A 23,786-nucleotide genomic window follows, 5' to 3' on the forward strand; every position below is an offset into this window, starting at 1 on the left:
ATTAGAAATCTTACGTAGAATGGTGCAGAGTTGTGCGACTTCTAAGCCATCATCTTCTGTTAGCGGCAGGCAGACAAAACAACTTTGTCAGAAGATACTGTTTTTGGTTTCCCCCTTTTTTATCGTTCTTTGACAGTTATATCAGTTTGTCCGAAGTCAATTATTAGCATGAATTTCCACGTTATTTTTTGTTGTGTCAATTTCCCAAAATGGTAAATGTGATTGGCTTTGTGGCTTGTGGTGTCCACTTTTTATCCTGTAAAAACTGTATTTTCAATTTGAGTCCTTTCATATCCTAAAGGGATACAGGATAGCCTGTTTATCAGCAGAATCTAAACACATGGCAAAGCAAAATGAGTTTTGCATTTTGGCCTTGTATTGATCCTTATGTGCCTCGGAGAGGCAGGTTCATTTTTTTTCTTTTTATGGGATACATTGGACTTGTAGGATGGTAGAGTTACTGCTTTTTGACTCATCAGCCACCCTTAAAGCTGGGGGAGGCAGAATGCAAAAGTGCCCGGCAGAATTTGAAGTAGATTGAGACCTCCTCCTCCTGCAGCTCTCCCTCTCCCCTCTGTCCAGCCTCTCCCATCAGACGAGCACAAGCATATGCACCGGCATCACACAGTAACCTGTACTAGTATTAGTCATTCATTTCATGCCGATGCTTTTATATAGCGGCAGTTATATGATAATGACTGTCCTGTTGTCTTTGTAAAGGCCTTTGAGATGACATACAGTACTGTGTGTGATTCAAGGCTCTAGCTAGCTACATAAACATGAACTTGAATTAGCCGCAGCTTTTAGCTACCGGCTCATCTGCCGTGTTTTCTTGTGGATTTTATTCAGTGTAATAGTAACTGAAAAGTAAATAAAAAAAAAAAGGCTAATTGTTAAAGCATTAATCCAAAAATGTCAGCCCCGTTATTGTCAAACCTTCCAGTGGACACCACAGCTGTAGACTGGCTATCGCGGTGGCCCTTGTGGGTATGCGTGACTGCAGGTGGTGCATGGTGTGTCTTGCAGCCTCCATTGGCTCGGTGGCCACCGTGGCTAGCAGTATCACCACCTCAGAGCAAACCTTCCAGATCGCTGGCAGCCCAGTGACTGTGGCTGGCCAGGTCCTCGCCGCCAAACTCCCGCTCCCCGCTAACAGCAAGATTGTCACGCTCAACATGCCCACCGCTCAAGGAGGTAGGGAGCACGAGTGTCATCCATTTCCGCTGGTTTGTGCTTACAATTGCCTAAATGGATGGAAGAGTGTCCTGTGACTGGCGAAATCTGTTGGCACTGAGCATGGATGATTCAACCAGATTTTAGTTTTTTTTTTTTATTTATTTTTTTTTTTTGCTTTTATGGCCAAAAGAATGCAATTTTTTTTCTGAGTTGTGTAAAAGTGGTCCCATGAACTCAAGCTTTTTTAAATTGCTTTATAGATCTTCCCCACACACAGTGCATGTCTCGCCGCTGCTGTGCACCCTTGACCTGTATCGCTGCATGCACCCAATGCATATTTGCTTCTTTCCTCACGTAATCGTGCTTGTCAACAGGTATAGTCCAGCAGAAAGTCGTGGGCATTTTTCCCTCTGGGCCCCCTGCGAACCTTAGGACATACAGCACGCTACATCCTACGACTGGCAACCTCAACCTCAGAGCCACCACCTCCTCAACTACCCAGCCACAGGTCTTTTGTCCTTCACCATGTCCTTTTCACTGTTAACTTGAAGCTAGTAAAATATTAAGCACATTGATTGAGGATTTTACTTTTGGTTTTGTGTTCCAGGCCATCACAGCGGGAGGCCAAATACAGCCTGGCACGACGACGAGCCAGTCAGCGACCCCGTCTACCTCTGTGGGCACAGCAGCAGGCAGAAGTCCAGCAGTGGCTCAACAAGGTGTTCTGTCGAACTCATCATTTCTTTACATAAATAAATGTCTTCAGCTTTTGTGGCTCACGTTTTAAGCCCCGTTCAGACCAAAGATTGAAGATGAGACAAAACCGTTTTGGAACGTTGAAGGGAAAAGTTGTAGTGTTCTGAACTGGCCCGTCTCAGCTCGACTCAAACCGGCCGATGGTGTCACCTGCGACTCAGCCTGTCAAGTCGCCGGAGGCTGGTTGTAGAACGCAAGGGACGTCCCCTGTTTCAGCAGCCAATAGCGATGTCAGCTTGTAAAGTCGGCTACAAACTATAGAAATAAAATGATTCATAATCAATTTTATTTTCTATACAAACTGTCAACTGGTCGAAAGGGCAGAGTTTGAGACGGAGGCGCAACGACCGCCCGTAATATGGTCGAGCGATCTAGAGGGTGCTGAAAAGAGAGGGAGCAGCGATAGAACAAAGCATGGGTCGCATAAATAAAACGTTGTTTTCTCCGATTCATCATTAGAAATGCAACTGTAGTAAGTATCTCTGTAATGTTATACATTCATATTTAGATGCAAAACTGATATATCCAGCGCAGGGTTTCCTCTAGGATGAAACAGAACTGACACTTTGCTGCAACACAAACACACAAAGAGGCATATTTTCAGTTGTGATTGAACTGTATTTTTTTGTTACTATATAGGCCAACTTTGATCTTGACATATAGGCTAAGCATTCTGTAACAAATAACAATAAACCCACTATTAATGACATTATCTTAATGCAGTGTAACTACTTCAGCATGTAAATAATGCACCTCAAATACAAACGTTCTCCGACATGCACTCTAACAATGCAGCCCCTATTTCTGATACCGTGGGGGGCAGAAATGTTGCCGTGGGGGGCCGCCACGGTCAAATCAACAGAAAACACTGCAGCGACAAAAAGCCTGAAGGTCGGAACGGAAGTACAAAGAGTTGTTGCTATGGAGATGATACATCATCTCGTTGCATTAGTGTGAAATGGCAGGTTTTATAATGTTGCAGACCAGATTGTTGCAACTAGTTGCAAGTTTCAACCCGACTCGTCATGAATATTTGGTTTGAACTGGGTTTTACAAACATTCCTACTCTCTCCTCATCGCATCCAGGCCAACCTCAGCCGACTGTGACACAGACAGGTCCTGGTTCTACACCTGTACAGACGACTGCAGCTAAGAGAGCAGCAGGTGCTGCGCCATCACCTCATGCAGCCACCACAGCACCTGGACAGTCACCTGTAGCTTCCTCCCAGACCACCAGACCACAGCAGGGTCAAGTTAAACTCACTATGGCACAGCTCATGCAGCTAACGCAGGGTGCTCAGGTGAGGGCACATGTCTTTTCTTTTCTCCTGCAGAGAAAGTCTTTAAAATGTTTTAGTGTTTACTTGCTCTTGTACCTCATAACTTTGTTTTGAATGGTGATGTATAAAGAGAGAATTCTATCACTGTTAGCTGAAGGCAAGACTCCTTTTGTCTACAATGCTGCAGGGTGGAAACCCAGGTCTGACGGTGGTGATCCAGGGTCAGGGTCAGACCCAGGGACAGCTGCAAATCATCCCACAGGGGGTAACAGTCATCCCTGGTCCTGGTCAGCAGCTAATGCAGGCAGCCATGCCCAACGGCCAGGTCCAGCGCTTCCTCTTCACTCCCATGCCCCCATCCTCATCAGCTCCAACGTCAGCACCCCCTACGACCCCTCAAAACCAAATGTCAACTCCAACTCAAGCCAGAGCCCCTGCGCAAGTCCAGACGACCCCCTCAGCCCGAGGCCAAACCATAATGACGGCCCCTGTACCTACCCCTACACACATGCCAAGTTTGGCCCCCACAGTTCCTGTGCAAACCCAAGTTCCAGCCGCGACCCCATTATCAGTACCTGCACAATCTCAAATATCCACTCCTGTTCCTGCCCTGCCACACGTTGCAGCCCAGGCCTCCACACAGGTTTTAACTTCCACGCCAGCCTCTGTCCCTGCACAACCCCAGGTGGCAAGATCTGTCCCTTCCCCAGCACAAAATGCAGGCCCAGCTATGTCTCAGACACAAGTCTTTGCCACAGCCTCAACCCCTGCACAAAACCAAGTCCCAGCCATCGTGCCAACCCAAGTCTCCACCCCTACCCCTGGCTCATTTCCTACACAAACCCAAACTGCAGTGTCGAATCCTGTCCTGGGACAAGTTGCACCTCAAGCCCAGGTCCAGACACAGGCCTTCAGCCCCGCCCCTGCTTTAGCCCCCATCTCAGTCAAGGCGGCTGCCCATGTTGCTGCTACAGCAGCTGCTACTAACTCGGCCCAAATGCCTGCTTCTGCCTCTCTTCCCTCACCTGTCCAAGTTCCAACCCCTGCCCTTGCCCCCGTCTCTGCTCCTGTCATAGCTGTTGTGTCCACCCAAATTGCTGTCCCATCCCCAGCCAAAGCTCTAACCCAAATCCAGGCGACAGCCCCAGTTCACCTTCATGCTGCTGTGGCCAATGCTGTTGTCACACCAGTCACAGCCACCTCTACAACACCTTCAGTGCCAGGTAAGGAACCCGCCTCAATTCCCACAAACGATCTATCAATCTAGGGTTGGGTAGCGTTTGGGTTCTTTTAGATACCGGTGCTAAAATCATACTTTTAAAACTGTGCCGGTGCCTAAATGGTGCCTGAACCGATACTTTTAAAAAAAAAGAAGCGCACAAAACGATGACATGCCAAAGCCATATGGTCAAATTTAAATGATTTATTTAAATTATATTAACCCTGTTTCGGAGCACCAGAGAGCAACGCAAGCATTTAAGTTACACCGAAACGAGGCACTGAAATTTGCATCGTCATTCGCTCCGATAGATACCGGTCATTTAGGAAAGGTTTCGGTACCCAACCCTATGCAAATCGACAGCATTCTGTTTTGCCTACATAGGATGGTTGACTTTTTTATTCATTGATTGCTTCTCTTTACTTCTTCTGTACTCGTTCTGTTGTAGCTCTGACAGAGCTGAGGGCCACTCACCCCCAGGTTTGGACTCCGGCTTCATCTCAAGCTCAGACTCCAGTTCAGCCAGCTCAGACACCTGCATCAGTCTCCATACATTCACCCGTTTCCTCTCTGCCTCAAGCATCTCTTCCTTCTCAAGCTCAAGGACACGTCCAGCCCCCCACCGTTGTGTCCGTGCAGCAGGTCACTCAAATCCCAGTCTCAGCTGTGCAGGTTCATATGGGACTACCGGTCTCTTCTGTCGTTTCGACTGTCAGACCTACGCAGCCTCAGCTCCAGCCCCAAGCCCATTCTCAACTTCAACCCCAGCTTCAAGCCCAAATCCGTGCCCAGATTCAGGTCCAGCCCTTTGGCCAAGTCCAACAAATGCCACACATTCAAGCACAGGCCCAAAACCACCCCCAGGTCCGAGTTCAGTTTCAGCCACAAACTCAGCAGCCACCCCAAGCCCAGCTACAGCCCCTTGCTCAAAATCAACCTCAGGTGCAGTTTCAGTCCCAAACCCCCAACCAAACCTTGCCCCAGGTCCAGGTTCAGGCCCAGCTCCAATCAAGGGTCCAGCCTCAGTACCACCCCCAGGTACAGGCTTCATTTCAAACACCGGCTCAGACCCAACAGCAGGCTCACCAACAGCCTCAGGTTCAATCTCCACCCCAGGTTCAGTCTCAGGCCCAAACTCCGCTACAGAACCAGATCCATACCCAACTCCATCCCCAGGTTCAGGTCCAGTTCCAGCAACAGAGCCAGATTCACCCACAACCTCTGGCCCTGCAACAACCCCAGGTCCAAACTCAAGTCCAAACCCAGCCCCAGTTTCAAGTCCAGTCGCCGCAGCAGACCCAGGTCCAGCAACAGCTTCAGGTCCAAGCCCAACCCCAAGTCCAAGCTAAGCTCCAAGTCCAGTTCCAGTCTCCGAACAAAACGCAAGTTCAAGCGCAGCCTCAGCTTCAGGTCCAGTCTCCAATCAGACATCAGCTCATCACCGTTCCGGGTCTCCAACAGCCTGTCCAGCTTCTTTCAGCTCTGCCGCCCCACGTTGCTGCCCAGATCCAAGCCCAAATCCAGGCACAGGCGCAGCAGCAGGGCGGCACGGTTCCCCAGCAGATCAAACTGCAGCTGCCTATCCAGATCCAGCAGACAGGGGGGCAAATTCAGGCCCACCAGATCCAGAACATGGTGACCATACAGGCACCAGCGAGCGTCCAGGAGCAGCTCCAAAGGATGCAGCAGCAGCAGCAACAACAGCAGCAACAGCAACAACAACAGCAACAACAACAACAACAGCAACAACAACAGCAGCAGCAACAGCAGCAGCAACAACAACAAAAACCAAAGAAAAAGAAACCCCAAGAGGCTAAAAGGGAACAGAAAGAGCCGATTCTGCAGGCCGTTAGCCCCGGAGATGGCATGCAGAAACAGGTGTGACTCGCAATTCACAATGATTCCTTTCTTACAGCGTCTAGAAACTTTTAACATTAACAGAAAGTGTTTTTGTTGTCAGGTGGTAGTGAAGCAGAATGCTACAGCAGAACAGCTGAAACAGAGGAAGAGCCTGGCTGCAGCTGAGCGAGAGGAGAACCAGAGGTTTGGGACTTAATAATCACAGAAATGTGTCGCTTTATGATCAAAGTTTATATGTCCTGTGGATGACAGTAGTATTTATGTTTTTAGTTGACCTTTATTTTACCAGAAATACTCCCGTTGAGTCCGGGCCAAGACAGCAGCATAAAAAGTTTCACATAAAAGAACAAACGACAGACTTAAAACGGAAAATTACATAAAACAATGAATTTGTAATGTTCAGTAACAGGACATGTACATTAAGTGGTCAAATAGTCCTTTTAACCTGTTTTTATAATCTTTCAGGCATAAAATAAAAGTATGTTCATGGTATTGACTGCTTTTCCCTCCATGTATCCAGATATATAATCTTACTGAGTTTCTTCCCCATAACTGCACCACCAACTGAACAACAATGACTCTAGCGCCCTGCTGTCTTCTGTTTTACAGGATGATAGTGTGCAACCAGGTGATGAAGTTCATCCTCGACAAGATTGAGAAGGACGAGAAGCAGGCAGCTAAGAAGAGAAAGAAGGAGGAGGTGGTTGAGCAGAAACGCTCCAAGCAGAATGCCTCCAAGCTGACTGCACTGCTGTACAAGCACAAGGAACAGCTGAAGGCAGAGATCCTGAAGAAGAGGGCACTGCTGGACAAGGAGCTGCAGCTGCAAGTACAGGTTAGCACACAGTCTGCCTTCATAAGATGGTTATGTATAGAGTAGTCTGGATCAATGGAACGTACAGCTCCTCTGTTCACCCTGTGTTTTGAGCGCTCTGTTTTAGTGAGTGAGGCATCACACTTCTAGCCCATCACTGATAACACTGGTCTATTTAAAATGAGGCTCACGTTACTGTATTGTTAGTTAACTTCATTTAATATTTGATGTGGTGTTTCCTTTGTGGGCTGCAAATGTTTCACCGAAAAAAGTTCCTTGACATCACATATCTTGTCTCCTTCTCAGGAGGAGCTGAGGCGGGACATAGCCAGGCTACAAAAAGAACAGGAGAAAGCCAGAGCTGCCATCGTCCAGGCTGCTGCAGCAACTGTCAAGGCAGCGTCTTCCCACTCCTCCCATCCCTCCCACTCCTCCCATCCCTCCCACGCTACACATTCCTCTCACAGCACCCACACGGCGGCCTCGCCATCCTCGTCCCATAAACGGAAGCGGGAAGAGGAGAGAGACAAAGACCGAGACAAAGACCGAAGCAAAGACCGGGACAGGCATCATGAGAAGAAACGGGACCGGGATAAGGATAAGGACCGAGACAAATGTAGAGACAGAGACAAAGACCGAGACGGGGATCGAGAGAAGGAGAGAGACCGAGAGCGGGACAGACATCGGGACAGAGACAAGGACAAAGACAGGGACAGAGACAAGGACGGAGATTCCAGCTCCTCAAAACACAAAAAGAAGAAGAAGCTCTCTTCTACCTCAAAGGATCACAAGAAGGACACCAAATTGTACTGTATCTGCAAAACTGCCTACGACGAGTCAAAGTAAGCTTCTGGAAAAACACACACCGTTCCTCGTGATAGAGAGGAACAGCCACTCCCATCCGGTGGACCTCACGGGACCTTATTTCGGGAAAGCATATGTATGGTAGTGAACGGGAAAAGATCCAGTTTTTAAAAAATGTTTTTGCAACTTTTTTTTTTTTTTTCATTTTGCAACTGAAGAAAGTAGGGCTGCTCCCTCTTAGTCGATTAATCGCTCGTTTTGGTCTTAGTCAACTTATATTTCTTTAGTCCATTAGTCATGTCTGATGCTGTTTTCATGCTGAATGACTTATTTCCAAGAAACGTACGAGCTCATCTCTGGTAAACACAAGAATTGAAGTGGTGCTTTTAGCATGGCTCTTTGCGGAGAAACTCAGATTTACAGATCTGCCGATTAAATCAACTCAGCTGAATAGTGAATAGAGTGTTAGTCGACTAACAATTTCTTCAATCGAGCACAGCCTGTAGAAGAAAGTCACAGTTTGTCAGGTTTGTTGTAGTACCGCTTGGTTTTCTGTTAAACCGCTCAGTGAACTACATCTCTCGTCTCCCACAATTTATGTCGACTTGCTCGCTAGCTAGCTAGCTTAGCTCTGCTCCACAACACATGTAACGTCCGCCTATCTGCTGTGTTTTATCCAGCGGTGTTTTATCAGCCGAGAAGCGAGAGAACGAGCGAGAGCCGTTGCTCGTGTCAGTAACTTTACATCCCGGTCCAAAACACATCGTAGCTCCAGAGAGACGTCACTTATGTGGCATCTGGGCGAGTAGGCTTTCTAATTGCGTGTTTTCACAGACTAATACTTCAACAGTTTTATGACAGACTTTCTTGACTTGCAAAATTGTCTTTTAAATTTCCAAACCTCATGTGTAATTCATGGCTCAATTCGATTAACTCATGGCTCAATTCAAACGGGGTTAATTCACTAACCGTACCAATTGTTTCCGAATTAGGGGTCCCGTGGTGGTCAGCTGGAAGGGGAGGAACTTCGCCTCTCTACTGTATTACAACATTTCACTGCAACGAGTGTGGCCGGGTTAGCTCAGTTGGTAGAGCGACCTGTAACGGTTTCCTGCATGTCTCCCCCCCCCCCCTCTCTCTCACCTTTCATGTCTCAGCTGTCCTATCAATTAAATGCGGAAATATTTAAATACAAAATAACAATGTTAACATTTCGCTGCAACACACTCGTGATGTCGTCATGTAGATTTAAGTGGGACAAGAATTAACCATCTTTCCTCCTCTTAGGTTTTACATAGGGTGCGACCTGTGCTCCAACTGGTTTCATGGCGCGTGTGTTGGCATCACCGAGAAAGAGGCCAAGAAGCTGGAGGACTTTGTGTGCAACGACTGTAAACGTGGTCAGGAGGGAGGAAGCAACGAGGAGTTGTACTGCATCTGCCGGACGCCGTACGACGAATCACAGTATGGCTCCTCCTAAATACAGTCTTGTATAAAGTACTTGAAAGCAATACTTGAATAAAAGCACAAGTATCTTACCAGACTTTGGTAGAAGCTAAAGTCACCTTTTAGAATATTACTTGAGTAAAAGTCTTAAAGTATGTATAGGATATTTACTGTACTTGAGTATCAAAAGTCATTTTCTGATATTAAATGTACTTAACTATTAGAAATAAAGGAAAAGTAAAGACAAACTTTGATAATGAAGTATATTGTGGCTTCCTTATAGCAAAGCCTAGTATTCAGGGTGTCCACACCATAGATATAGAACAATATATCTATGGTCCACACCTTCTTAAACATCAAATTCAAAGTCTGACATCAACAGAGAGAAAAACAGAAACAGAAAGTTTTTGTTCACTCCAACGTACCAAAACATTTCTTGCAAGTAACGAAGACTCTGAGGGGAAAAGTAGTGGAGTAAAAGTATACATTTTATTTAGGAAACGTAGTGGAGTGAAAGTTTTCAATAATATAAACAACGACCTAAAGTACAGATACGTGAGAATTCGACTCAAGTACAGTAACTAAGTATTTGTACTTTGTTACATTACAACACTGCCTAAATAACACAACTGTCGTCCGCTTCATACATATCGTCACCTTCCTAAAATAATGGCTTGAGTCATTTTTTCAGGTTTTTCAGAAAACACAAAAAACTGAATGGCACATGAAGTCACATGCTTGACATACACCATTATACTAAAGGTGTAGAATCACATGACCTGTTCACCTGAGGATGTAGGCAGGTTTACCAGAGGTGGCCAGCACCATGAGGAGATGATTTAGACAAAAAAAATATATTTTTTTGTCAAAAAATTACTTAGGCCATTATTTTAGGAAGGTGACGATATGGAACCTTTTCATTGGTTCGCACTAACTGCCATGTATCATCCCCCACACAGATTTTACATCGGCTGCGACCGCTGCCAGAACTGGTACCACGGGCGCTGCGTCGGCATCCTGCAGAGCGAGGCCACTCACATCGATTTGTACGTCTGCCCGCAGTGTCAGTCGACAGAAGACGCCATGACGGTCCTCACGCCGCTCACCGACAAAGACTACGAGGGGTTAAAAAGAATATTACGCTCGTTACAGGTATGGAACCCACGGGTGTCAGGCTCTCGTTAACTCACCGTTTCCTCTAGGTTCATTTTGTAGTGGCGGCCCAGCATGGCAAGATTTCTGCCACCACGGTATCAGAAATAGGGCTGTACAAAAAATGTAGTTGCTGTTGCCTTTTTAAATGATCCTGCCGACATAATGCACATAAGGCTGGCGCTCACATTGCAATTTAACAACAAGTAGAACTACTCAGAGGTTATTGGGCCCGTCCAGTTTAACTCCACATACTGTTGTGTTGATGGAGTTTGTTGTCAAAACGTTCGCTTTCTTCCGAGTCGACTATTAAACCAACAGCTCCACCAAAAACCTCACGGTTGTTATTCAGACAGACTTGCCCCCACTGCTAAAAAAAAAAAATCCTAAAGGAAACACTGTAACTTATAGAATATTTATTACATTAAATGTAAAAGCAAGATTAAAAAAAAAAAAGTGCTTAACAAGGAAGAAATGTAAATAACACGAAGCAGTTAATGAATGAAAATGACCAAATTCAAAAACACCCACGGTTCGGTTCCTATCACGGTTTTAGGGTCACGGCTTTCGGTTCTGTACGGTTCTTGTTATTTTTTTCTTTTAATCTTTAACACTCCAGAAATGTACTTCAGCATATGATATATAGCTTAATTATCCACAATGTAGGATACAGTATTAAATAATAATATATAGTTAAATCATGTAATCATGCACAAACTTGAATTTGACTTGACTTTAAGCACATTATTGATATCTCTGAGGAAAGCGAGGTGAGATTTAGATACAGCAAGAGGGAAGACGACGATGATTTCACCACACGGGGGGTGGGGGGTGGTGGGGGGGGCTGAGCAGCCCCGCCCGCTGCAGAGAGCCGACAGGATTGAAACAGCAGCAGCGGCTTCAGAGTGAAAATACGTTACAGCGTACATTGATCAGAGTTTTTTTGTGATTTTTGCGGGAAAAATCCTTGATTATGCGGCACGTTTTCTTAAAAAATGCGATGGAATATGCTATATATGATATTTATGCAATTTTATGCGATGAAATTGTGGGGAGCTTGCAAAAACTGCAGTTTGATGAAACAGAGAAAGTGAAGTTCATGTCGCGTTATTACGTCACTTCATAACATTCCCATGGCAACAGGCGAAAATGGCTGCTCTTGTGTGAAGTAAATGCAACATTTTTGAACTTTCTGCTAAGATATATTGTGTGACTCATTTGCAACGAAAATGCAGGGATTATGAAATCACGCAATTTATGCGGCGAAAGTGTGGCGTATTTGGAAAAAAATGCAGACCCCCCCCGCATAAATATGCGGCCTTTGGCTGATTATGCGTTGAATTATACGATTGCATAATAACATTTTTCTGGAGGGACTGCTTGATGTTAAAATGTATACAGGTTGGCAGGACGGTCTGAAATGTTTTGCGCCGTCTTTCGCTGTACGTTTTGTTGGTAACTTGTCCACGCCTCTTCTTTCGCGCGAAAGGGAAACACTCTTTCTGAGGTCGCATACGGGCGCCTGACGGGCACGAGGATACATGGCGCATGCGTCGAACCGTGCGACACACGCACGCTCCGAACCGAGACAAGCGCACCGAACGGTTCGGATGGTTTTTCATGAACCGTACCACCCCTACTAGTATAGTATAATAAACACTAGAAATGGATCATAACAAAGACTTCACGTGAAATATTTGCCTTTTGAAGTGACTTTCTTCTGTAATATATATCCATCTTTTATGACACTAACTAGCTTCTTTCACGTGGCCCTGTGTTGTGTATAGTGGATATCATAAAGTAGTCGTGGAACATGTCCTGCAATATACAATAATGTCATTATTACATTTCATCTCTTCAAAGCGCCGGTGGTGGAAACGTATGTTAGGCATGGATGAAATTAAAAAAGAAATTGAAGTTAGTGTATTCATTTTATGGCCTCTACTCAACCCCCTAATGATCTTTTAGTAACACAGATAAATATTATAAGGTCTTATTGTTGTCAAAAGGCCTGGAACTGTACTCTCAAATATCTTGAGGAAATAATAAGAATAAATTAGAGATTTTATATTAACTTCGAGGACATCGCTTCACTCTCAACACAGTTTGCTTTACAACCAGAAAACCTAAGAAACGTCCAGATGCATCGCGAGAAATTCTGCAAATAATGTATAGTCTTTCTGGGTTTTGGTATTCTTGGTACTCATGTTAAAAAATGTGTCTTTTATTCAACAGTCTCATAAAATGGCATGGCCGTTCCTTGAACCGGTGGATGCCCACGACGCTCCGGATTATTATCGTGTGATCAAGGAGCCAATGGGTGAGGACAAATCAAAACGATTTTTTAATGAGTGGCTTTTCTTCAACCCTGGCAAATGGCCAGATCAGTAATAACACAGTAAACACGAACAGACAGTCTGTCTAAATGCTGAATATAGCAAAGAGTCCATATACAGTTAGTGCAAATATTTGTCTAGGTAGTGAAGTAGATCAGTAATAACACAGCATACATGAAAAGACAGTCTATATGAATGATTATTTCAAACTCAAATAAGACTAACCTGGTAGAACTCCCAAGTCAGGAGAGATAAATGGGTCCTGATCCACGTGCTGCATCTTGGCACCTGATATTACACACACACACACACACACACACACACACACACACACACACACACACACACACACACACACACACACACACACACACACACACACACACACACACACACACACACACACACACACACACACACACACACACACACACACACACACACACACAACCGTCTGTGAAAGGTGGGAAGACTAGAGCTTTGATTATCTTTACCCAAAGTCAGTTGGACCCAAGTCAACCTAGCCGGGCTGTGAATTCTTGAATTTCCCCCGGGCTTGAATCGGGTTGGGTGCACACAGTTTTCCCAGTGTTTAAATGCAGACCTTATAGGTTAATTTAATAAGTAATGTATGGGCTGTGTGACCCTTTTACAGTGGAAATTTGGGTTTTTGATCAGGCCGGGGCAAAAACTGCTGCCACGGTTCAGGCTCGGGTTAGGCTTAGACAGAAACTATGCTGGTTCATGTGGGGTGGGGCCCGATCATAGCCCTTAGGCACACACACTTTCCCTAAAATGCTGAAATAATCCAGATAAAAAGATTAAAATCGCTCTACATGCTGTTTTTATTTCATGATATTTTGGATTGTAGGAAATGTTACGTGCGTTGTGTAAATAAATCCACCATTTCTCTGTCCCTTGTAGACTTCTCCACGATGGAAACCCGGTTGCAGAAGCGACATTACCACAAGCTCACGGAGTTCGTGGCCGACGTGACCAAAATCTTCGACAACTGTCGCTATTACAACCCCAACGACACGCCCTTCTTTCAGTGTGCCGAGGTGCTCGAAGCCTTCTTTGTACAGAAGCTTAAAGGTTTCAAAGCGAGCAGGTAAGGTCAGGTGCTCTTACTCGTGCGGACTCTGGAGGTTCCTAAGTTTCTCTCTTCCTTTTCCCATGCTAATGTTTGTGTGTTGTAAAGCGTTGACGCTGGCCTCACCGGCTGTCATGTCAGTCTTGATTTATGCCTATCATTCACTTTTTACTTTTGTTCATATCACCGGCATGTGTAGTATGTGTTATTTTGCAGTAGAATGTGCTTTACTTGTAGACTAGAGTTGGCTCTAAACTGTCACCGTTGCTTGGCCCTACTAAAACCAACCGAGCTGACACAAATTTAGACAATTTGTCCGATGTCTTAACCGAACTTTAGCGCCGTGTGACGTTATCTGTATCCGTGTGCCATCTTGCATTTGTGTCTGTTCACCTTTGCTGCATGCCTTTGATTTATGCCATCCCATTTTCTTCTTTCTTACAGATTGTCAGATTCTTAAGTGGGCCAGTCTAGCTGGAGTCTGGACTGGATGCTGGGGTCTTTAGTAATAATGACTTTCTGTTTCCAGAACCGCAAAAGAAAACACATTAACAATGAAAAAAAAACACGCACACAAACACCAAATGGGCTTTCGAGTAAACACCACCAATTTAACATGTTTGGTAACCATAACAATATTCAGTTTAATCACAGAATGGCAGCCATGTTGACTTGCGTTTATCATGTAATCCAGGGACATGCTTTCTTCTCATCATTTCCTTCAATTTGGCCTTTTTTTCAGTCCATCACAGTAGCTAAGGGTGTTTTCAGAGGGATTTTAAATGCATTTTAGTTCCTAACTTGTATTTATTTTCTGTTATACATCTGAGTTGGATTGGATAATGTCTTGACCTTTTTGGATATAAAAAAAATATATATATAAAGCTGCATATTTTATTACACAAAGATATTTATGAGATGCTTTGTACGTTACATCCCTGTTGAGTTTGATTGAGCTGGTTGTTAAGGTGGTTGTCTTGAATGTACATACTTTTTATCATGTACAGTGGTTGTAAGATATATCTAACACTGTTTGAATGTTTTAAATAATTATGAAACAAATCCTTTTAGATAGTATTATTTTATAAGACTAAAATGTACTACAAAGAGTCAAGCATTTGAGCTCGTCCTGTTCCTAACTTCACAAAGTAACCTCAGTTTTTATTAGTTGTGGAAAGTTTCTTCAAGTAATAAAGGCATTCCCAATAAATAACACCCAACATGGCTGCAGGATCGACCCATTTGCATCCTCTGTGTCTTTTATTTTGTCGAGATGTCACAACAATAAACAAAAAAGCGAAAGGGCTCTCAACTTTCCCCTCTCTCTGCATTCTGTAGGTCTCATAACAACAAGCTACAGTGTTCGTCAGCCTCTTAGAGAGCATCGCACATTGGTCAGACAAAATGCACTTGCCAAGAATATGGCTTTTCTGAACTGTAACTCTGTGACAGACTCTGCCTCACGCTGCGTTCGGGATCCGCTCCTGACGGTGCAACCAGCACTGCTGCTTTCACAGAACTGTTCAGGCAGAGCTGCCTTTTGCCCCTGTTTTCAGCTCTAAAGGGACCTTTTTTGGGACCTGTCTTAATCAGTGGGACTGTACTGAGGAAGCGTGAGCAGCTGAGGCATTTCAGAAGAAAGTTTACCTCGAGGAAAAGACTCTAAAGGAGCTCTCATATTTCCACGTTTTATTATTTAGATCTCAGTCTGTTTTTGTTTGTTTGTTTTTTTGTTAAAAAAAAATCCCCTCAGGCCATCCTTGTATTCATCATGTCCAATGAGAAATAAGAAATTGAATACTGACATACAATGGCTGAGTTTTACGGAGCATATTGTGTCAAGAGTTGTGTGTCTAAATTCGGATATGTGGAACAATGTTTTTTTAGTTTTTTTTCTCTCCCATTTCCTCTCATTGTTGAGTCTGAAGTGGCATGAAAGACAGTTGTACTAAATAAGTGGACATCAGTAGTCTGCTTGGTTAAACTTCTATAACCTACTGAAAGTACAGTAATGACATATTGTAGATGGATGGCTCTGCAGTAGTGACTGACCGGGAATCATGAAATTATGTATTTGTAAAAGGAAAAAAAATAATATTGTCAGATTTTCACTTGATTTCTTTTTCTTTTTTTTGTATTACATCTGAAGAAATATTGATGTATATGGAACTTAATAAAATAGAAAAGACTGATTTCTTCCTTGTGTGTTTGTGGCAGACGGTGACACATGGGTATGGAATGACATTTTATTCAACATTAAATAAAAACATACTGTAAATGAATAAATATGCTTAAGGAATACATCCTGGAATAAATAAATGTGACAATACATATATGAAATAGTCAATATAGTTAAATAATTTTTTTCGGAGGATGTTTTTCAAAGGACGTATGATGTAAAAGTCCCCTGAAATAAATAAAAGTAGTCATTAGAAAAAGGTCAATTTTTAAATAAAACCTATTATTTTTGGGGCTTTTTTGGATAGGACAGCTGAAGACAGGAAAGTGGTAGAGAAGGGGAATGACATGCAGCAAAAGTCCGTGCGTTGGAATCGGACCCCGCCCCATTTGTTTATTGAACTATATTGACATTTATATATTTACAGTTATATTTTTATTTTGTCATTTATTTATTTCAGGATGTATTTCATAGGCTTATGTATGTATTTATTTTTCATTATCTCAAAAACCGTTCTATTGATAGTATGAGCTGATAAGAATAAAACCATGTGTTCAGAAAGATGCATTTATTTGCCGAACAACTAAATATTTAAAAAGTAGCCGGTGTAATTTAAGATTTCAGATTTACAAAATAGCTATAATAGAAACATTTACTTAGTTACATGGAGGTTGGTTTTTTTGGGACCGTTTAAACCATTTCCCTGTAGAGTAGCATGACACTAAAAATGCGCCGATCCGGGAACAGTTCATCCCTCGCAAACGTCCACTGAAAAAAATATAAAGACGACCCAGAAAACCGACCCAGAGTCGGATTTAACCATAGAATTGAAATCACACGGAGATATCGCGATGCTACAACGTAGTGACGACATATCCCGTGAGCCCCTGTGATTTTTTGAAACGTTCCAATGAACGGAGGCGGTTGGATGCTTTTGCTCGAACGGCCCAATCAGGAGGCTTTGTTGCAGGAATTTAAAGGTCTGTGCGGCACTTTCTGGGTACCATAACCTTTGCGCGAGGATCAGGTAAGCTCGTGTCAACTGCTTATGTAGTTTATTTAAAATAATTTCATTTTATATTTGAAAAATATACGTTTTTTCCATGTTTTTATGTGTTGTGCTAGCTATTTCCAACTTGAGCCAGCTGTCAGTAGGCCTATTTTTACTGTCAAACCGACGGTCTGCTTAGCTAGCTAGACATGTTGGTCATTCGCCTCACGAGGCACCTCGAAATAACTTTTCTTTTTAATTTTGTGCAGGGATAACACCACCAGACTTCATTTTAAACTGCTGCTACGCCTCCTTGTCACTTGAAAATGTCTGAAAACGTCGAACGTCTGAGCAAGTTCAAGAACAAAGGCAAAGATGCCAATGTGAGTTTACTCGAACAAGTATTGAGTTTGGCATCATATCAGCATCGTTGTCAACGAGTTTTGTTTGGAAAAAAAAAACCAAAAGTCTGACTTAATTTTTAAATGAACGCAGGAACTTCGACGCAGGAGGGTGGAGGTGAACGTGGAGCTCCGCAAGGCGAAGAAAGATGATCAGATGTTCAAAAGAAGAAATGTGGCTGCGTTTCCTGACGATGCGACTTCTCCTCTTCAGGAAAGAACCCAAAACTGTCAGGTAGGCCTTTTTAATGTTTAATCTATTGTTTAATCTATTGCAAGAATTCAGTATTTATATCCAGGGGGTAAACCAAACCCCCCCCCCCCCAGTTCCAAATAATGTCGGTTCTCCAACCCTATAGTCCTGCAAAAACAGGCAAAGAAAAAGGACTTTACTCAGCAGCTCTATTGTGATCTTTGACTGTTGGTGTTACTGAATTGAAATATATATTTGTTCCTGCATTGATACCGTACCAAATTTTGATTAGACAAATTTGAGCTGCAAACATTTTATTTATTAGTTGGCAACTAATTTTTCTTTTTTAAGAAAGTAAAAATTCTCTTGATTCCAGCTTCTTCATTACGATAATTTCATGTGATGCAATGACCATGTTAAGGTGCTATGGTAGAGGGAGTGCAGTGATGGTTGTGCAAAAGTGAACAGTGCAGGGATTGAACAGTGCAATAGCTTATAAACTATGAAAAGACAAGAATGTAAACATAATAGAATTGCTTGACAAACAAAATAATATACTTTAAGAACAATATATCTAACTGGGAATAGGTTATAAGATGTAGATGTTATGACCACAGTCCAGATTGTGTAGGAGGGCTAATGTAGCCTGTAAGACAGTCGGGTGTACACAGTTTACTGACCTTTTTTAACAAACGACTAATCAAGAAAATAATCGACAAAAATAATCAATATTTGCAGCCCTAAAACAAGAGGAGGAATCGGTGCAACACCATAAACTCCACCCTCTAGTTACTACAGTTAAACCAACTCATTACTTTCTAAAAGTATCTATAAAAGTTTAAACATTCATAAACTAGCAGGGATATTGCCTTTGTTTTCATGTAATGTAAACCCATTCATGTTCACCTCCTGTGTATGCTATATTTTATTTATTTTTTAAATCATTGCTCATGTTGTGACCATTGGCAGGCCTTCAGACAGTGGACAGTTGAAGAGATTCTCACAGGAGTGAACAGCGGTGATGCTGAGTCTCAGCTCCAGGCTACACAGGCTGCACGGTAATAACAACTCATCAAATGTCTCAAATTGAGCTTTACTGCACCTTAAAGGAACACGCCGACTTATTGGGACTTTAGCTTATTCACCGTATCCCCCCCCCCGAGTTAGATAAGTCCATACATACCCTTCTCATCGCCGTGCGTGTTGTAGATGTGTCTGACACCCACACAGCTAGACTACTGCTCCCAATAAGTGACAAAATGACAAATTTTTTTGCTTCCCGATACCTGAACTTGCGTATCGGCAGATGCAGAGTACCGATCCAATACCAGTGTGTCCTATATTTTATGTTTTTAACAACTGTATACCGCTATCCCTGTATGGATGTGATATTATTTCTATCTTTGTTGGTCTTTTTCAGGTTTAACTCTTTGTGAAACATGAACAAATGCAAACAATGAATGCCACCGAACTTTCTTTTATTCTCCAGTTTGTCAGTCAGTTATAACGGAAAAGGAAAAAAAATACTTTAACGTAGATTTTCTTTAGGGCTTTATTACGTGGTATCGGATTGGTGCATAAACTCCAGTACTTAACAATACCAGCGTTTTTAGGCAGTATCTGAGCCAATAACGATACCGGTATCGGAACCTCTCTAGTACAAATAACAAGGTCCCATGAGACAGACATCGTCTAACTGAATACATACTGGGAACTATATTCTCAGAAGGCGAAGCTCTGCTACTTGGGCAGAGTGATCAGTACCTGAAAATCACCGTTGTTACTCTCTGCTCCTCACCACGGGGCTTCTCAGGTGCTGCGAGCAAATCACTCCGCCCAAGTAGCAGTGCTTTGCCTTCTGAGAATATAGTTCCCAGTATGTATTTGGTTAGAAGATGGCTGTGTCTCATGTGACCTTGTTATTTGTACATGCTGCAACTATACAAATCACAACATGTAAATAGGAAAACGTTGGCGTCATTTTGTCACTTACTGGGAGCAGTAGGCTAGATGGAGCCGCTTACCTCCAGGATCTGTGCTAAGCTAGGCTAGATGGAGCCGCTTACCTCCAGGATCTGTGCTAAGCTAGGCTAGATGGAGCCGGTTACCTCCAGGATCTGTGCTAAGCTAGGCTAGCAGTGGGTGCGTCAGACAGAGTTACAACACGCACAGAGATGAGAAGGGTATGTATGGACTTATCTAACTTTGGGGGATACGGTGAATAAGTCCCAAGTCAGCATGTTCCTTTTTTTTAAAGACTACTACTGACTGCCATGATGACTCAATGCTTACTGTACTTTTTCCTGAATGCAGTAAACTTCTGTCTCGGGACAAGAATCCTCCCATTAACCAGATGATCAGTGCTGGCCTGATCCCCAAGTTCGTCGCCTTCCTGGGGCGGGCAGACTGCCATCCAATCCAGTTTGAGGCTTCCTGGGCTCTGACCAACATTGCCTCTGGGACGTCCGATCAGACAGCAGCAGTTGTTGAGGGCGGGGCCATTCCTGCCTTCATCAGCCTGGTCACATCCCCCCACCAGCACATCAGCGAGCAAGCAGTCTGGGCCCTGGGAAACATTGCTGGTAACTGGCAGAATTTATTGTGTTTTGTATATTGTTTGGCGATAAGCAAAGGTCGTAAATTAATTTTTAATTTTCCCCTCCCCCCTATTTAGGTGATGGATCACCTCTTAGAGACAGGGTCATCAAGCATGGAGCTGTGGCCCCTCTGCTCACTCTGCTGGCAGTTCCTGATCTGTCTGTATTACCTGTGAGTATTCTTTTTTTTAATCATGTTACATATCCCCTGTATTTGTTTTTAATCCTGTATTCTCAGAGCAGTGGTCTTGAAATGGTCAAATGTATTCGCTCACTGCCCACTAGAGGGTGCTGTGACTCAACCAAATGCTGCTCAACATCAAACTGAGGCCTGTCCTTCTCTTGTACTTGATTTTCTTTGCAGACCGCGTACCTGAGAAATGTTACATGGACGCTGTCTAACCTTTGCCGCAACAAGAACCCCTCCCCCCCGATGAGTGCGATCCAACAGATCCTACCCACTCTGGTTCGTCTTCTACACACGGATGACCAGGAGGTGTTGGCCGACGCGTGTTGGGCCGTTTCATACCTGACTGATGGCTCTAATGACCGCATCGAGGTGATAGTCCAGGCTGGCCTAGTTTCTCGCCTGGTGGAGCTGCTTGGAAGTGAAGTGCTCCCCGTCATTGTACGTATACAATCGTTCGTTTATTTATTTTTTCTGTTGGTGCTTCTGATGTGTACATCAGAAGTGATGGTTTATTCTTGTAGAATAACTCCTTATTTCCACCCTTTTCTTCCCTCAGACCCCAGCGCTGCGTGCCATCGGCAACATTGTGACCGGTACAGACGAGCAGACTCAGGCGGTGCTGGATGCCGCCGCCCTGCCCATGTTCCCGAAGCTGCTGCGCCACAAAAGAAACAACATCCAAAAGGAGGCCGCCTGGACTCTGTCCAACATCACAGCAGGGAAGGACACCCAAATCCAGGAGGTCATCAACGCAGGCCTCGTTCCATACATGGTCAATACGCTTGTGGAGGTAAGGCTGTGATTATTTACAACAAAAAATCACCAGTTATTTTTTTGTGTTTTTTTTTTTTTGTTTTTTGTTTTTGGACAAGACATTTTAAAGATATCACCTTTTTGATTTTTGGGATGGACAGTTTTACCTAGTTTCTGATATTTTATAGACTCAACAATTATCACTTAATGGAGAAAATATTGAAGATTATTCATTAGTTGTAGCCCTGGTTGGTAGGGGTGGGAATCACCAGAGGCCTCACGATACGATATCATCACGATACTTGCGTCATGATACAATATTATTGCGATTTATATATTGCAATATTCTGCGATAAATTGCAATGTATTACCTTTTTTCCAACTTCAAATTTTTCCCAATTTCAAATGATGTCCCCAAAAGAAACCTTGGTCAACATCTGTTTTATCTAAAAAGATACATTTCTCTGTCTGTTCATCTCACTTAAATTTTATTGCTGCAAAATGGGATTGTCAAGCAGACTGACCAACACACGTATAATAAAAGATCTGATACTTGGCGTCTGTGTATCGATACAGCATTGCCACGGAAAATGCAGCAATACTACGCTGTATCGATTTTTTTCACTCGTGCAGAGCTTAAATTTGGCCTGGACACTGGTCTCGAACCCAGATGTCTACATTACTCATTTCTCTAAACCTTTCAGGACTAGGTGGCTGATCCTGTCCCTTCTCTTTTCTCTGCAGGGTGACTACAAGACTCAGAAGGAGATTGTGTGGGCTGTTACCAACTTCACCAGTGGGGGCAACGTTCAGCAGGTGGTTTACCTCGTTCAAGCCAATGTGCTGGAGCCTCTTCTGGATCTGCTGTCCTCAAAGGACAGCAAAATTGTCCTCGTCATCTTGGACGCCATTACCAATATCTTCATGGTGAGTGCCTTTTCATGGGAAAATGGAGATGTGTGTTGCCTGATCTCATAAGTCCAATTTTATTTATCATTGGATGTGACAAGATGGCTGTGAAATCCTTCTGCTGGTGTGTGTGTTTTTCCTACCAGGCCGGGGACAAAATTGGGGAGTCGGACAAGCTGAGTCTCATGATTGAAGAATGCGGGGGACTGGACAAGATTGAGGCTCTGCAGTCTCATGAGAACGAGATGATCTACAAAGCATCCCTCAACCTGATTGAGAAATACTTCTCTGGGGAGGTAAGTGTCTTTTTGAACTGGATTTAAGAAAAAACAAACAAAACTTAATGTCCATGAGTGGTCTTACTGATTTTTACTTTTCGGTTTCCTTTTTTAAAGGAGGAGGAGGTGCAGTCTGTGGTCCCAGAAGCTACCAATGACGGATATGCATTCCAAATTCGTGAAAACGAGAGCACTTTCCATTTCTAGATCACTTTCTAATACCTCTACTCTCACCTGTACTGTACCCTCTTTGCTACTGTTTGTCCTTTTCTTCATGTAACTGTTATCACTGTTTTTGTATGTATTGTACATACTGTTTTATTATGACAAAACGTGATTGTAAATAAAGTTGTCAGATCATGTTGTTTTCACCATCAAGGGTATTTACTTTGTGTTGAATCTGTCTGTAATTACTAAATAGTAATTTTCTTCCCTTCACAAAAAGTGATATTTCAGTAGTTCATCTTTCTGTGTGTTATGTGATTAGCCAAGCAGTGTTATATTTATGCTTGCTCATCCTAACTCAGTTCTACTCTCACCAAATTGAGCTTTTAGACTCCATTAACTGCCAGTATGGCAAGCAATAAATCATGTGTTGTCACACATGAATCCATTATTTTTTTTGGAATCTTTTATTTTATTATATATCTGCAAGTAGAGGCACTCTGCATTGATGAATGTATGTCCAACAGAAGTTCTGGTATTTAAAGAGCTAAAGCTTACAAATGGAAGCTTTAGCTTCTAACATTGACATGTTTACATGCACAAAATTGTGTATAGTTTAAAGTTTAGGTAGACAAATGGTTTGCTGCCCAGTCTCATACCAGACTTGTTATAAATGATTCTCCCAGCTCGGCCCGATTTCTAGCTGCCATATAATGAACTAAATGTAAACCAGCAGGTGGTGCCATCTTGCAGTTGGTCTTGTGTTTTGCCCTTCTCAGCTTGCAACCTCAGTGAGCACATCCTTGGTTCATACCAACGATAGCACTACATCGTTGTCCTATAGAAATTGTTTTATGGAGAGATACTGCTTCCAGCCAAGAAATAATCTGGCACAAAACCCCCATAAAACTACATGATTTTTGTACAAATAAGTTACAACATGTTAATGAGAGCCTCAGATGTGTACATGTAGGCGATTCTGTCACTTTTAGACAGAGCCAGGGTAGCTGTTTCACCCTGTTGTCATGCTAAGCTAACCTAACTGGCTGCTGGTTGTAGCAAATAAGCGTTTTTCTGATCATGTTAAACTTTAATTGGGCTCAACTGGATTCAGCAATGCACTACATTTGCAAATCACATTGCATATTCCTGGTAGATTAATTGTAACAACCATCCATCATCGTCATCCGGGGT

At 43.3% G+C, this 23,786-nt stretch overlaps 2 protein-coding genes across 6 annotated transcripts in view; both read left to right on the top strand.

Annotated features, from left to right (window-relative positions):
• The window catches only part of LOC120574218 (nucleosome-remodeling factor subunit BPTF-like), a 38,177-nt gene extending 22,049 nt beyond the window's left edge, over positions 1-16,128 (top strand). For 3 of the 5 annotated variants that reach the window (XM_039824447.1, XM_039824448.1, XM_039824451.1), the window contains 14 exons: positions 1,027-1,194; positions 1,551-1,684; positions 1,784-1,895; positions 3,019-3,233; positions 3,400-4,435; positions 4,880-6,309; positions 6,392-6,474; positions 6,901-7,126; positions 7,412-7,947; positions 9,197-9,373; positions 10,315-10,507; positions 12,743-12,827; positions 13,768-13,954; positions 15,275-16,128. In XM_039824447.1, the coding sequence (XP_039680381.1) occupies positions 1,027-1,194; positions 1,551-1,684; positions 1,784-1,895; positions 3,019-3,233; positions 3,400-4,435; positions 4,880-6,309; positions 6,392-6,474; positions 6,901-7,126; positions 7,412-7,947; positions 9,197-9,373; positions 10,315-10,507; positions 12,743-12,827; positions 13,768-13,954; positions 15,275-15,314 (4,622 nt within the window). In that variant the 3' untranslated portion in view covers positions 15,315-16,128. Of the gene's footprint in view, positions 1-1,026; positions 1,195-1,550; positions 1,685-1,783; positions 1,896-3,018; positions 3,234-3,399; positions 4,436-4,879; positions 6,310-6,391; positions 6,475-6,900; positions 7,127-7,411; positions 7,948-9,196; positions 9,374-10,314; positions 10,508-12,742; positions 12,828-13,767; positions 13,955-14,380 lie in introns of all 5 variants that reach the window. The other 2 variants (XM_039824449.1, XM_039824450.1) reach the window with 2 other exon arrangements.
• Positions 16,129-17,014: 886 nt separating this feature from the next.
• Positions 17,015-22,805, top strand: kpna2 (karyopherin alpha 2 (RAG cohort 1, importin alpha 1)). Its single transcript, XM_039824452.1, has 11 exons — positions 17,015-17,142; positions 17,376-17,489; positions 17,602-17,742; positions 18,670-18,758; positions 20,014-20,282; positions 20,375-20,469; positions 20,662-20,925; positions 21,044-21,277; positions 21,985-22,167; positions 22,296-22,445; positions 22,545-22,805. The coding sequence occupies exons 2-11, from the start codon at positions 17,433-17,435 to the stop codon at positions 22,632-22,634; spliced, it is 1,572 nt and encodes a 523-aa protein (XP_039680386.1). The 5' UTR covers positions 17,015-17,142; positions 17,376-17,432; the 3' UTR covers positions 22,635-22,805.
• Positions 22,806-23,786: the final 981 nt, after the last annotated feature.

This window comes from Perca fluviatilis, chromosome 15 (assembly GCF_010015445.1).
Source record: "Perca fluviatilis chromosome 15, GENO_Pfluv_1.0, whole genome shotgun sequence".
Lineage (NCBI taxonomy): Eukaryota > Metazoa > Chordata > Actinopteri > Perciformes > Percidae > Perca > Perca fluviatilis.

Coding starts and splice junctions, on each gene's coding strand:
- kpna2 (XM_039824452.1), top strand. CDS start 17,433: ATGTCTGAAAACGTCGAACGTCTGAGCAAGTTCAAGAACAAAGGCAAA. Junction 18,759..20,013: donor CAGGCTACACAGGCTGCACG/GTAATAACAACT, acceptor TCCTGAATGCAG/TAAACTTCTGTCTCGGGACA. Junction 20,470..20,661: donor CTGATCTGTCTGTATTACCT/GTGAGTATTCTT, acceptor TTTTCTTTGCAG/ACCGCGTACCTGAGAAATGT.